The sequence below is a fragment of the Emys orbicularis genome, chromosome 9, assembly GCF_028017835.1.
Source record: "Emys orbicularis isolate rEmyOrb1 chromosome 9, rEmyOrb1.hap1, whole genome shotgun sequence".
In the NCBI taxonomy this organism is placed as follows: Eukaryota; Metazoa; Chordata; order Testudines; family Emydidae; genus Emys; species Emys orbicularis.
Window position 1 is genome coordinate 64516728 of NC_088691.1, and position 15820 is coordinate 64532547.

General features: G+C 44.9%; 1 protein-coding gene across 1 annotated transcript in view; it reads right to left on the reverse strand.

The window, feature by feature from the left end:
• Window positions 1-13113, reverse strand: part of NMNAT3 (nicotinamide nucleotide adenylyltransferase 3) — a 66962-nt gene extending 53849 nt beyond the window's left edge. The window contains exon 1 of the mRNA XM_065411165.1: window positions 13005-13113. Within this exon, the coding sequence (XP_065267237.1) occupies window positions 13005-13113 (109 nt within the window). The remainder of the gene's footprint in view (window positions 1-13004) is intronic.
• Window positions 13114-15820: the final 2707 nt, after the last annotated feature.

Consider the following 15820-nt stretch of genomic DNA (forward strand, 5'->3'; position numbering starts at 1 on the left):
TATAAAAATATTTTTATTTCTTCATTAAAAAAAAAAAACAGCTACTAAGACACTTGCTTGGTTTTCAGAACCCAGTTAGCTAATTGGATGATTTAATTTTTCTAACAATTCTTTGTCTGTGTATGACTATGCACACATTAAATCACAAAATAAAAGGCTTATGTTAAAGTAATGTTTATAGTTTGCCTTTAATCCACAAAAGAGCAGCAATGTTCCTTGGAGACCTTTCAGCATATTAATGTCAGTGAAATGAAAACCATATTTTTTCAACATTCTATTTAAGCCAAATTCTTTATCTTATGTAGAGGTTATATTTAACTGAGTCAAGCAGTATTAGATGTCCAATGTTTTGGCCCTACAGCCATTTGCAAAAGCTGAGATATTAGTCACCCAATACTCTTTACAAATTAAAAAGTATTATAAAGGGCTATCATTCCAGATTTATAGTCATAAAACAAATTGAGGAAGAGATTGTCAAGTACAAAAAAAGGCAGTGGGAAGAAGAAAAAAATTAACAGGCAAGACAACATTTTTCACTTTTGTGTCAGATAATCCTCTGGGAGGAAATAAGAAAAAGCAATCCATGAAAAGAAAAACATTGAGATAGCTGTCATCTACATATTTAGAAAAGGAAGTAAACTACTGAGTCACTGGTGAAAGTGGTAGTGGAAGACCCTACTGCAACCTTGCAAATCTCTTCATAGGATGGGTGGAAACTCCTTCACTACCACAGATGGGTGTTAGAATAAATTCATTAACGTATACAAGGCATGAAGTTAGTATGGTGATGGGCACCATGTAGGAGTCTAGTTGGACATGAATCCTCCAAGCACTACATGGCTTAATCCATCTGGCTATTGTGGCCTTTGAAGCCCCCCTACCTTTAACTGATTAGTAGTTGAGGATGAACAAGGATCAAGATCTTCTGAAGGGGACAGTCCTTAGATAAAGAGTGCTTTCTACACATCAAGTTTATAATAAAATTACTTTCCGCTCAGATCACAATTTTCACACCACATTTTCTCAAAACACCACTCCACTCATATAGGGTCTTTTGGATTTGGATAGAAGAAAGGAAAAGCAGCAACTTGTGATCTGTGAAAACTAGTGTTTTGTTTGGGAATGAAGCATGAAACCGCCATCCTGAAAACAACAATGTGAATAATAAGGCATTGTGGTTCCATTTATAGGGATCCCAATTGTGAAATTCTCCTGACTGAAGTGATCACTGTGAAGAACACCAACATGACTGAATGTAAGGGGTATAAAGGAAGCAGATAAGGATGATAAGGATTCTATTGACTTCAATGTACTTTGCATTAGGACCAGAGTCTCCAAAGAGGGCATTTGAGGACCAGAGTTATACTTAAAGTTCTACCCCATAAGGAATATTTTCATGTTCAGCGAGAAGAAATCAGAGAAGAAACACTGTTCAAGGCTGCAATGTGTAATTTCAGAGAATTCAGCTTTACAATCTAGATCTCTAGGAAGCTTTCCTGGAGGTACTCAGCAATCCTCTGCCGAAGGCTCCTTGGCAGAGCTGCTTTGTTCCTTCCCCCATTGAGGGACACTTTCCCGCATCATTCTGCAATCACTTGAGGAGGGACCAAAGCAGCACAGAGGCGAACAGCATAGGGACCAGGGCGGAAGCTACCAGCATGTAGTGGATTCACCCTTGCTTCTCCGGTTACCCTCAAGAGTGAGATGTTTGCTACAATGATCCCTGCCTGTGGAAAAGGGTGGGAATCTTTAGAATATTTTCCCCCGTCAAGTGCCCCGAGACCCTATAATATTGCTTTTCTCCAATGCCCCGGGGTAAACTCATCATGCTTGGGGTGTTCGCCGGCACGTGTGCTTGTCTAGGGTCAGCGAGAAAGTGACTGGTATGTTAGCAGTGGTGTATTTTACTGAACTGTTTCAATGCTGTACGTATACTTAACAATCATGCTTCTGTGTATTGTTCCTTGTGCTTCTCCAGATGTGTCTTTGAAAGGCACCCCCTACACACCAGCTGAGCGTCTCAGCCAGATAAGAAAGTGCCCAAGATGAAGCAAGGAAGATATGTTCAGGGAGGTGCTACTCCACTCAGAAGCAGAGAAGAGTGAATGCAGACAGTGGCAGGAAAGCGACAGGCAGAAAAAGAAAAGAAAAATAAGGCCTACAGTAGGGATGCAGCAGAGAGGATGATAAAAATTTTGGAGGGGCAAACAGACATGCTGCATCCCTCATAACGCTGCAGACTGAGCACATGCGTGCACGCCCTCCCCTTCAGCACATTCAGAACTCTTTCCCATGCCCTCCGCAAACTCCACGCGCATTCCTTTCCGTATTCTGGGACTTCTCACTTTCCCGTGCGCCCCACCCCCGCAGACATCTTCACAAACGATAGCTCAGCTCTGAAACTCAGCCCTCCCCTGGTACCTCCTCTCCCTTGAGAATGTGCATGTGTGTGTGTGTGCGCGCACACACTGTTGTGGCTTTTTTGTTTCGCAATAAAAGCAAAGTTATTTGAAAGATAAGCACTCTTTATTTGTTTCCATGCAAGTTATGCTAGCAAAAGGCATCAGCAAATACACAAGCACTGTAATCTTTTGCTTACATTAAATCCTTGGCCTGAACAATTACAAGTGCTTCTTGGCCTAGCAAAACTCGACTTCATTAAGCACTGCAGTCCCAAGCATAGCAACAAACGTTACTGCTTCTCATCTTCAAAGTGTTGCCTCGAAGCCTCCCTGATTTGAATTGCCCCCTGTGTGCCCCTCTAATAGCCCTTCCCTTCACAATATTATGCAACATGCGGCTATGACGTGGGAATATTTTCTTCACTGAGATCTAACCTCCCATAAAGGCATCACCTGCGATCCTTTAATCTGCCTAATGCACATTCCGTGGTCATCCTGCACCTACTCAGCCTATTGTTGAATTGCTCCTTACTGCTATCTAGGTTTTCCGTGTACGGCTTCATGAGCCATGGCATTAAGGGATATGCCGGGTCTCCCAAGATCACTACGGGCATTTTGACATCCCCTATGGTGATCTTCTGGTCTGGGAAGAAAGCCCCTACTCACAGCTTTCTGTAAAGGCTGATGTTCCTGAAGATACGTGTGTTATGCACCTTCCCGTATTGATGTCAGTGAAACGGCCACGGTGATCCACAAGCACCTGCAACACCATGGAAAAGTACCCCTTCCTATTGATGTATTCTGTCGCAAGGTGATCCGATGCCAAAATTGGAATATACATGCCATCTATCACCCCTCCACAGTTAGGGAAACCCATTTCTGCAAAGCCCTCCACTATTTCATGCATGTTGCCAAGCGTCACAGTCTTTCGCAGCAGGATGCAATTAATGGCCCTGCACACTTGCGTTAACACAGTCCCAACGGTTGACTTCCCCATTCCAAACTGATCCGTGACTGGTAGCAGTCTGGAGTAGTCAGCTTCCACACTGTGATCGCCACGTGCTTCTCCACCATGAGGGCAGCTCTCATTTGGGTATCCCTGCACCGCAGGGCTGGGGCAAGCTCAGCACACAGTTCCAGGAAGGTGGCTTTCTGCATCCGAAAGTTCTGCAGCCACTGCTCATCATCCCAGATCTGCATAACTATGTGACCCCACCACTCAGTGCTAGTTTTCCGAGCCCAAAAGCGACATTCCACCATGTTCACTTGTGGCGTGAATGCCAAAAGCAATCTAAAGTTGCTCCTATCCATGCCGGACAGCGCCTCAGACAACTGTGATTTCCATTGACTCTGGAGCTTCAACACTAACTCCAATACTATTCGCAATGTGGTAGTGGTAGCTAGCAGAGCAGTGGAGAGCAGCGTGGGCTCCATGGCAGAGCAAGCAGAAAACAAGGGACGTTGAAAAATGCCATTAACTGAAGACAAACATATGGAATGCTGGGACAGAAAGCAATGCATCATGGGACATTGAGCCCGGACCCATGATGCGCTACGATCCCCTCTGCCTTCCCTCAACACCTACCGGCAGAAAGTGGAGAGCTGAACTGTGGGATAGCTACCCACAGTGTATTGGTCTCACTGTCGATGTGACTGCCCCAAGTGTGGACACGCAGTGCCGACAGCGTATGATAGTGTGAACATACAACAATGATTTTCTTTGAATGCTTTTTGATTGTCAACCGAACTCTCGGTGAAAAAACTCTCCCAGCATAGACATAGCCTTAGAGAGCATTTCTCTTTTAAAACAGTCTCTGACACCTTTTCTCTTCTTGTGCTTCCACTTGGAAATTTCTAGGCTCCAGTCCCCATCAGCTTCTGGGCAGAGTCATTCAAAGACATTGCCCCTGCTAGCTGCAAACGCATTGATCAGCTGGGGTAGAGCCATTCAGTGTTGATGGCCCTTAATGACTCTGTCACCTCTTCCTAGACACAGACTGTCCATTAGGTGTCAAGTGTCAAGAATGAACACTCAAAGCCACACTAAAGGTTTCATTCAGACTGGAGGCTGAAATATAACAAGACATTCACTAACCCAAAATAGAACTCATAAGATGACATAGACATGCTCCACAATCTGTCATAGTTACTGTCTCATCACCCAACAGTAAGTAACAATAAAGTGGCACAAAGTAGATGAGGGAGTAATTAGAACAGAAGGGGCAGTGAGTTGGAAGTCTCCAAACTTTGAGTTCAGTGCGTGATGAGATGCTGTTTTTGGAACAGAGCTAGGAATGGAGAGAACTAGAAGAGATAAGGTGTCACATTCTGGGGTGCAATCCAGACCAGTGAGGGGCTGTGTCACCAGCTGCCCTGTAACCCTGGGTGCCACACAATGTTTTGCTTCTGTAGCTCCCAACCTGTGCTGCTCATAACCAGTCTATTAAGATGCAGGTCACACCCTGGGTGTCTGTGTATAGCTGCAGTCCTGATCCAGCAGCTCGCAAGCAACACACCAGTCACACTCTAGCTTCCACAAGCCTTGGTTACCACTTGCAGGGTAAGCCCAACACACTCCCAGTCCTGGATTTTCCCCAAAACGTGTGTTCTGCAAAGTCCAGCCCTCTTCTGGACAGTTACGATTCATTGCCCCATGTAAAGAGTCAATATTCAAAAGTTTGTTGCTTTAACTGAAATTACCAAACAGTTTAGTTTATGCACAGCACTGGACTGGTTTAGATTTAAAAAATCAAGTTTATTATCAAAAGAAGATATACTGGAATTCACTTAAAATCCTAAGAGATAAAGTTAGAAATGGTTACAAGCAATTAAAAGTGAAAACACATAGAAGAGCCTAAAACAATCTATCAATTTTGGTTCAAGGCCTTGTTTAAGATGGCCTTTTTCACCCCCAGTCTTCCAGCAAGATGGAGACTGACCCTTTCCTTGGTCAGGATCTCTCCCATAGGCTCAAAGGTGCTGGTGCCTTTATCTTCTTAGGTTTCAGAGTAGCAGCCGTGTTAGTCTGTATCCGCAAAAATAACAGGAGTACTTGTGGCACCTTAGAGACTAACAAATTTATTAGAGCATAAGCTTTCGTGGTGTTCTGTTATTTTCTTTGTTGGCCCTGTCTTGTAGGAGGTGACTTCTGGGTACTCGTCTGGCTCTGTCAATCTGTTTTTTCACTTCAGCAGGTGGGTATTGTAGTTTTAAGAATGCTTGATAGAGATCTTGTAGGTGCTTGTCTCTATCTGAGGGATTGGAGCAAATGCGGTTATATCTTAGAGCTTGGCTGTAGACAATGGATCGTGTGGTGTGTCCTGGATGGAAGCTGGAGGCATGTAGGTAAGTGTAGCGGTCAGTAGGTTTCCGGTACAGGGTGGTATTTATGTGACCATCGCTTATTAGCACAGTAGTGTCCAGGAAATGGACCGCTTGTGTGGATTGATCTAGGCTGAGGTTGATGGTGGGATGGAAATTATTGAAATCATGGTGGAATTCCTCAAGGGCTTCTTTTCCATGGGTCCAGATGATGAAGATGTCATCAATGTATCGCAAGTAGAGTAGGGGCGTTAGGGGACGAGAGCTAAGGAAGCGTTGTTCTAAGTCAGCCATAAAAATGTTGGCATACTGCGGGGCCATGCGGGTACCCATAGCAGTGCCGCTGACTTGAAGGTATATATTGTCCCCAAATGTGATCCTCTGATCCCACTGAGGATTACCTAAAGAAACTACACCATCTGCTAAAAAAACTCCCTGACAAAGCACAGGAACAAATCTGTACAGACACATGCCTAGAACCCCGACCAGGGACATTCTATTTGCTACCCAAGATCCATAAACCTGGAAATCCTGGACGCCCCATCATCTCAGGCATTGGCACCCTAACATCAGGCTTGTCTGGTTATATGGACTCTCTCCTCAGACCCTACGCTACCAGCACTCCTAGCTATCTTCGAGATACTACTGACTTCCTGAGGAAACTAGAATCCATCGGTGATCTTCCAGAAAACACCATCCTGGCCACTATGGACGTAGAAGCCCTCTACACCAATATTCCACACACAGATGGACTACAAGCTATCAGGAACAGTATCCCCGATAATGTCACAGCTAACCTGGTGGCTGAACTCTGTGACTTTGTCCTCACCCACAACTATTTCACATTTGGGGACAATATATACATTGGCCAAACCGGACAGTCTCTACGCAAAAGAATTAATGGACACAAATCTGACATCAGGAATCATAATACTCAAAAACCAGTGGGAGAACACTTTAACCTGTCTGGCCATTCTTTGACAGACCTGTGGGTGGCTATCTTAAAACAGAAAAACTTCAAAAACAGACTCCAACGAGAGACTGCTGAGCTGGAATTGATATGCAAACTAGACACAATCAACTCAGGGCTAAATAGGGATTGGGAATGGCTGAGCCATTACAAACATTGAATCTATCTCCCCTTGTAAGTATTTTCACACTTGCTTCTTATCAAACTGTCTGTACTGAACCATCTTGATTATCACTTCAAAAGTTTTTTTTCTCTTACTTAATTGGCCTCTCAGAGTTGGTAAGACAACTCCCACCTGTTCATGCTCTCTGTATGTGTGTGTATATATATCTCCTCAATATATGGTTCACTCTATATGCATCCGAAGAAGTGGGTTGTAGCCCACGAAAGCTTATGCTCTAATAAATTTGTTAGTCTCTAAGGTGCCACAAGTACTCCTGTTATTTTTATCTTCTTAGGTGAGAGAGATGACTTGGGGTTCTCCTCTTTCTTTTATAGTCCAGTGAACCTTTGAAGTGGATTTTTCTCAGGGTTACCCTTGAAAGTAATGTTTATTCAAGCAGACACTCCCCTCCTTTTCGTTGGGTTGTGTTTGCTAAAATGCAAATTGTTCTGTTTCCTGCTATTTGCTCCCCCTGCTATCTTGAATACCCCCATTTATTACTTATATGTAAATTGAAGTAAACAGACATTCCTTGGACCTGTCTAACAACATTTGCTTAAGCAGGGCTGTCTGGTTTTGAACGTTTGCCAATATCATCATACAGGGGGAATTTATAACTTTACACATCACCATATTGACCACTGAATTATTAGTTCTCAGACGATACCCTCACAAGGCATATTTTTGTACAAAGATCATTACAATGGTGTTGTGGCAGGGCCAGCTCGCTCTTGCCTCTGCTCAAGCCCACAAACAGCTCAGAGACCTTTTTGCTGGTAAAACACCCCATGCACTTTATTAACAATATTTGTTTCCACCATCGTTACACACCATATAGCCTTACCCCTACAGTCCTAGGAAGCCCTCAGCTCCTAAGGCAAGCAGGGGAGAGAGATCTCTCTCTCCCCCGGTATCTTTTTACAACCCCCTTTCCCATATGGCCTTTTAGTTCTCCTCAGCCTCAATTAGACACAGCTCTTCTTAATAAGGTCTGTTCTAGTAATTAATCAGAGTTGTAGTGGCTCAGCTGCTGTTGCCCAGCACTCCGTCACAAGTGTGTAGCGTGTGACTATAGTGGTGCTTTTGGTCACAGAAGGACAGAGCAACATCTATGATATTATGGTACTCTACTGATGGATTATTAGCTACTAGTAATACATGTAAGAAGGGCCTCTATAATCAACATATTGCACCAGAATATATCGAAGAACTCAGGATATATTGGAAACACAAAGAGGAAAAAAAAATCTCTAGTATGTTAAATGTGAAGAGCTAGGAGACAGGTTGATTTGACTCCTGTGTGTCATGGACATGCTTTTTGTAAGTTTTTGAGGTATCGTGCATGGCGTACATCTGAATTATGGGGAAAGAGCAGCAATCATACTTTGCCATGAAGAAGCAAGGTGTGAATAGTAAGTAATACTGGTTACAATAAAGCCTTTGCACACATATACAAGTTGGTAACTCAAGTTGTTCCCAACTGGTTTTGCTGGTGCTCTCTGTTGGGTGTCACCTCCCTATCCCCACTGAACAATGTCCTAACACCACAGCAACCATCTCATCTTCTTTCAGTCCATTTTCTCTCACTTTTTCCCCCCTTCCTTCCTTCCCCCATATTCTTTTTTGCTGACTCTTCTCCTCTCAAAACCCTGTCTGTTAACTCCAATCCTCCTCCTCATTCCTCCACTCTCCTGAAGACTATATGCTTCAGGGTGAGAGGGGAATCCACAGGAAAGTCACAGGTGCAGAAAAGAGAGGCTGTCAAAGCCTGCAGTCTTCTACATGCCAGCTACTCCTGCAGCCAGCTACCTTAGGGGCCACAATGGGAGTTTTACCATGCAGCAACATGTTTACGGCATGTGCTGTGTGAATGGATCTGGGGTCCCTGCAGCTTCACTGATCTTCACTGTTCTTCTCTTTGGTCTGCCACCCCCTCTTGAACTTGTCTGGAGCACCCAGCTAGGAGACACCAACCAACAGAAGATATACAAACCAGAATACTATCAAAAATATTTCAAATCACCTAATGTCAGGCGGGTTCTAGAATTGGCTTTTCTCACTGTCTATTGAAACCGTGTGAATCCATACAAACTATAAAGATGGCAGGGGGAACATGAGCATCTGACAGAATTAGCATTAACAGATTGTGCCAAATACCTTTTACACAATCAGCACAAGTTCCAAAAGACACTTGCAGAACAAGGAGCTGTATCACATATGGAAAAAAATCTAACTATGTGTGAGGATTCATGACAAGTCAAATATGGTTTCACATGAGAAAAGATAAAACCCAGACTGAGATGCATTATTCTCATAGCTATTCAGTGGCGTATAGACACATCTACTGTATTTAGGAAGTGATTTCATAAGATTTGTCTACTGATATTAACGAAAGGATGAATCACTTGACATGTGCTGATGAGAATGCAGTTATCACTGAAAATCTAAAGGCATTCAATAAAATGCCATTCCTAAAGTGGGAAAGTATGTGAAATAGGAATATAAAGCCTACATTTGAAACTGAAGAGGTGTGCAAAAAGATGGGGAAAAATTGCCAGAGATGATGCCAGTTATGTTATATGCAAAAGGGTGATTCATGCCATTCGTAACAGTAAAGCAGGACTGTGAAGAGAAATTGAGGCATACTATTGCATAACTGCTATATAGCTTCTGTCTGACTCATCATTGAGCAGAGACAACCAGGTAGCATCAGTAACCAAAAATGTTTTCTTCTACCTTTAGCTTGCTAGCAACTTCACACCTTCTGAAGAAGGACCATGCCACAGATTCCTTATGTTTGTTACCCACAGAGAGCATTATTACAACTCCTGTATCTGTGTCTGAAGATGGAAGCAACGTAAAATAGAGCAGATCACGGTCCCCTTTTAGTGAAACAGGCCTCTGTGACACAGCACCACTGATCTCTGACCCCATCATAGGTTTCTAGTCTGCGTCTAGGTCATGGTCCTCATCTTCCAAGCCAATCAATCAATCAGGACTCAGTTACATCAGCAAGCACCTCTCTATCCACATCCTGCCCAGATATCTGCATTCCTCTGGAACAATGCAGCAGACAAAGTGAAGGACGAAGCATTTAAGCTTTCTGGGTAGAGGGATTCTACTGTGAAACAAGCTTCTGGAGGAGACTAACTCAGAGTGTGACCAATGTCTAGGGCAGGGGTCGGCAACGTTTGGCACGCGGCTCGCCAGGGTAAGCACCCTGGCGGGCCGGGCCAGTTTATTTACCTGCTGATGCGGCAGGTTCGGCCGATCGCGGCCCCAACTGGCCGCGGTTCGCCGGCCCGGGCCAATGGGGGCGGCGGGAAGCCGGGGCAGCACATCCCTCGCCCGCGCCGCTTCTCGCCGCCCCCATTGGCCCTGGATGGCAAACCGCGGCCAGTGGGGCCGCGATCGGCCGAACCTGCCGCGTCAGCAGGTAAATTATCCTGGCGGGCCGGGCCAGTTTCTTACCCTGGCAAGCCGCGTGCCAAACGTTGCCGACCCCTGGTCTAGGGCATGCTACCAGACCCTTCTCTTAGAGAGTTCCCTACCACAGCCCGAATGATTTTTTTTTTTTTTAAATCTATCTAGTTACCTCAAGTAAAACTTCCCATAGCCCTGGGAGAAGATTCCACAAAGCTATTGGTATTGTGACAGACCCAGACCAGTAGGGTACAGGAGTCTGGTAGAGGGCAAATATACTGGTCACTGGATGAGTAGTTTTCTGTTCCCTGAGTGACCAGAGCAGGGGCTGCACTAGAGTAATCAGGAACCTGCTAGAACCAGTTAAGGCAGGCAGGCTAATTAGGACACCTGGAGCCAATTAAGAAGAAGCTGCTAGAATCAATTAAGGCAGGCTAATCAGGGCACCTAGGTTTTAAAAGGAGCTCACTTCAGTTTGTAGTGAGAGAGTGTGAGGAGCTGGGAGCAAGAGGCGCAAGGAGCTGAGAGTGAGGGTGTGCTGCTGGAGGACTGAGGAGCACAAGCGTTATCAGACACCAGGAGGAAGGTCCTGTGGTGAGAATAAGGAAGGTGTTTGGAGGAGGCCATGGGGAAGTAGCCCAGGGAGTTGTAGCTGTCATGCAGCTGTTACAGGAGGAACTATAGACAGCTGCAGTCCACAGGGCCCTGGGCTGGAACCCGGAGTAGACGGCGGGCCCGGGTTCCCCCCAAAACCTCCCAATTGACCTGGACTGTGGGTTCTTCCAGAAGGGAAGGTCTCTGGGCTGTTCCCCAACCCACATGGTGAATCTTTGAGGCAAGAAAATCCGCCTCAAAGATAAGCGCAGGACCCACCAAGATAGAGGAGGAACTTTGTCACAGTATGCAGATCTAATTTACCTGGGAAGCACTTAGAAAGCACAGTTATGGTGCTACAGAAGACCATGAGATAAATATTCCCCCTTATTGCTTAGACTATTTATATTAGTAAATCTCTATGCATTAACAGAAGATACTCTTATGATGGAGACCTTCTAAGTGTAAAATAAATAAGTGAACAACAGGTCTATTTGTTTTAACAGAAGGATGTACTGTACAATGTGCATTACTCAATTACCTGTGTTGACACTGATTAAATGAAAAAGTAAAAATATATATATATATATACAAGTTACATCCCTCACAATACCAATCACCAAACATTAGCCCACTAACCCCACCACTCATCACACTGACACAACAACAGCCTAACTCATTCAATTTCAATTCAACAACACTATCACACATCAAAGAACTGAAAGTCACACTGCAAAGCAAAACTTTCATTCCAACCTTCCAAAGGCACATTTCTAATAAAATTTGGGCTAAAATTATGATTTAACAATCTGCCAGAGTGAGGGGCAGTGCCTGGCTGCACTGCCCTTAGAGCAGACCAGGGAATGAACTGTGATTCAGACAGTCATAATTCATTTCCAGGTTCAGTCCTTCCTTCAGGGAAAGCAATCAGCCACTGGCCTGTTCCAGTATCAGATTGTTTCCCACTTCACACCACCTCAGCTTGCTGCCTTGCATATTGGAGCAGATGGAGTCATGACCCACTCCTACCCCTGCCCATACTCTCTTTGTCCAGCTGTACAGCAGGGGGAGCAGTAGCCCAAAACAGGGGAAGCCAACTTCAAACCCCCTTTAACCATTTAGTTCTGGTGCTCCCAGAGGATTGAAACCCTTTAGTAGCACATAGAGAGCTCAGCAATTCTCCCTCCAGAAAACCACTCTGTTTCCTCTCAAAGCATGCCATTAGCATGCAAGTGCTGCTCTCTAACCAATGCAGGTTAGCAGCATTTCTGGATCCCCATGTTTGACCAAACAATTCTTGCTAATGCTATTCTCCAATCACTTTCAAATGCCTTATCTCCCTACCCATTCCTAACATCCCCTTGTCCCCCCGGCCATTTCCGATCAATTACTTATCCCCACTCTCTGACAATTTCTGGGAGAAAGCACTCAGGAATTAAGAGTTAATCAATGTTGGGATTCTTTCCTTCATAGCAACACTGTGCTGCTTCAGATTCTTGCTTTCTTTTAAACTGCCGATTCTTTAGGCCACTAGCCACTCCGCTTAGCTGCTGAGACTTCCTAGCTTGCTGAAATTTTGACCTCCTGTCCCTCATGTAGACTATTTTGCTAGGGGAGGAAAGTTCTAGCCCTTAATGAATATGGGTAACGAATCTCACTTTTTCCCCGCTTCCCAGTTTTACCTGGTAGTCAAAACTGCAAACTGCACCATTTCTTCATATTAAATTACTACCTCATCATAAAATCCCAACATTTCAACATCAATGCTTCTTCTCTGTACCAAAGAAGGGCGCCCTTTCACCAGACCCACAGCCTGCAGCAAATTTCCACTGCAAATGAGATCTTAAAACTGTTGACAAAACTAACTGCAATTGTGCGAACACCTTGTTATAAAATCTCCACGGTGGGTAACTAGACTCAACAGGAGGCGGTAACACTAGAATTTCTTTATTCAACATTCCATCAAGTGTGTTATCAAAGAGTAACACTTAATTAACAAAAAATAAGACCATGAAAATGAGAAAATGACAGCCAATCAGCCCTTAGTCCCGAGACTGGAAAATCCAACCTCCCTTTCATTTCAAATACTCCATGTTCCCCGAGAGGGCTGCATAAACTCCATCCTACTGACCTGTTTGATGAAGGTGATCTCTAGCCAGCTCAAATAAACGCATGTGCATGTTTGTGATGGGGTTAAAGGAGCCGCAGGCAAGGAGAACAAGAGGTATCTGGCTCTTCATTGTGAGAGATATTGCACACCAAGATCTTGACCGGGATTTCACCCTAAAGGAAAAATAACGATTAAAATAACCCTTGTCTCAGAGAGGTATTCCACAGCTGTTTCTCACAATAATAAATAATGAATTACCATTTTCAGAATTGTCCATCATTGGAACATTAGTAAAATGTCAAGGGATCAGCAGACAGCAGCATAAGAATATATGCCGAGTGAGTATTAAAATCAAAAAACCTGTATCTGTACAGAAGTTAAATCTATGGACACACCCCTAATGTTGTTTTGGAAACAGAAAAGGTAGGAGAGTATGCTACCAGAAATTAAAATGGTCTTCTGAACAAGATGATTGCTCTTGAGAGCTATCACCAAAACCCTCATAGTCTTAATGTTTTTCACAAAACATACATTTTTGCATCAGTAAGACAAAACACTATACATCTAAGGAAATCCTGAGTCTGTATCCACATTTTCAGAAGTACCACAAAATAAAAAAGATGCTTAAATTGTAGATGTCAAAGAGAGCTATACATGCAGCTAGATAACAAGGCAAGGCCATCTATACTACAGTAATCACAATGGCAGGGGAACCTAGCTACAACAAGGTAGTTTCCTGACAAATAGAGAAGATATCTGTATTGGAGCACTGACGGGACTTAAAAGGATTTTAACTGTCTGGAGGACAGAATTGTAGGAATGGAAAGGCTCTCAAGAGGCCTTCTAGTCCAGTCCCATGCACTCAATGTAGGACTAAAGTATTATCTAGACCATCCCTGACAGGCGTTTGTCTAACCTGCTCTTAAAAATCTCCAATGACGGAGATTTCACGATCTCCCTATACAATTTATTCCAGTGCTTAACCACCCTGAAAGTTAGGAAGTTTTCCCTAATGTCCAACCTAAACAGCCCTTGCTGCAATTTAAACCCATTGCTTCTTGTCCTATCCTCAGAGGTTAAGGAAAACAATTTTTCTCCCTCCTTTTATGTACTTAAAAACTGTTATCGTGTCCCACCCTCAGTCTTCTCTTCTCTGGACTAAACAAACCCAATTTTTTTAAATCTTCCCTCATAGGTCACGTTTCCTAGACCTTTAATCATTTTTGTTGCTCTTCTCTGGACTTTCTCTAATTTGTCCACATCTTTTCTGAAATGTGGCGCCCAAAACTGGACACAATAACTGTTGAGGCCCAATCAGCGCAGACTAGCAAGAATTACTTCCTATGCCTTGCCCTTGTGGAGTGGGCAATAATCGGCGGGGCAGGCACCTTCGCCCGGCTGTAACACTCCTTAATGCAAGATTTGATCCACGACGAGATATGCTGAGAGGACACAAGGAGACCTTTCATTCTATCCACCACAGCCACAAAAAGTTGGACGGACTTCCGAAATGGCTTAGTTCTCTCTATATAGAAGGCTAAGGCTCTGCATACATCCAGTGAGTGCAGCCTGCGCTCCCTATCGGAGGAGTGCGGCTTGGGGTAAAACACTAGGAGAAAAATGTCCTGAGCCACGTGAAACAACCTTAGGGAGGAAAGCAGGGTGAGGTCTAAGTTGGACCTTGTCCTTATGAAAAACTGTGTAAGGGGGCTCAGACGTGAGGGCCCGGAGCTCCGAAACCCTTCGAGCCGAGGTAATTGCTATGAGGAACGCAACCTTGAATGAGAGATACAACAACGAGCAGGTGGCCAGTGGTTCAAATGGGGGGCCCGTAAGTTTGGACAGGACTAGATTGAGGTCCCAGGCCGGAACAGGCCGACGAGTGTGCGGGAAAAGCCTGTCCAAACCCTTGAAGAAGCGACTGACTATAGGGTTTACAAAAAAAAAAAAATCAAGAAACCATCTGAGCCCGGATGGAAGGCGGAGATGGCGGCTAAATGGACCCTTACTGATGACAGGGACAGATCTTGATGTTTTAGGCGCAGGAGGTAGTCCAGTATGAACTGTATGGGGCGAGGAGAGGCAACTGTTAGCGTTGCTCGGCCCAGATGGAGAAACGTGTCCACTTGGCAAGGTACATTGCCCTGGTGGAAGGCTTTCTACTACCCAGGAGGAATTGCTTGACCTGGTCCAAACATGACAGATCCGCGGTGCTTAGCCATGGGGCATCCAGGCTGTGAGGTGAAGGGACTCCAGATTTGGGTGCCGGAGTCTGCCATGGTCCTGTGTGATCAGGTCCTGGACCAGCGGTAAGGTGAGTGGAGCCGCCACCAAAATTTCCAGGAGCCAGGTGAACCAGTGTTGGCACAGCCATGCCGGCGCTATCAGTATAACTCGAGCCCGGTCCCTGCAGATCTTGAGGAGCACCATGTGGACCAGCGGGATAGGTGGAAAAGCATAGAGCAGGTGGTCCGCCCAAGAGAGAAGGAAGGCATCCCTGATGGACCCCAGGCTGTGACTCCTAAGGCAGCAGAATGCCTGACACTTCCTGTTGCCACAATTGGCGAACAGGTCTATCTGGGGAGAACCCCAGAATCAGAAGATTGAGTTCACCACATCTGGTTGAAAGGACCATTTGTGGCCATGGAAGGTCCGGCTGAGGCTGTCCACCAGTGCGTTCTGAACCCCTGGGAGGTATGACGCCTGTAGGTGGATCGAGTGTTCTACGCAGAGGTCCCACAGCGCGAGAGCTTCCCGGCACAGGGGAGAGGAGCGTGCACCCCCCTGTTTGTTGATATAGAACATTGCCGAGGTGTTGTCTGTGAGGACTGAGACAC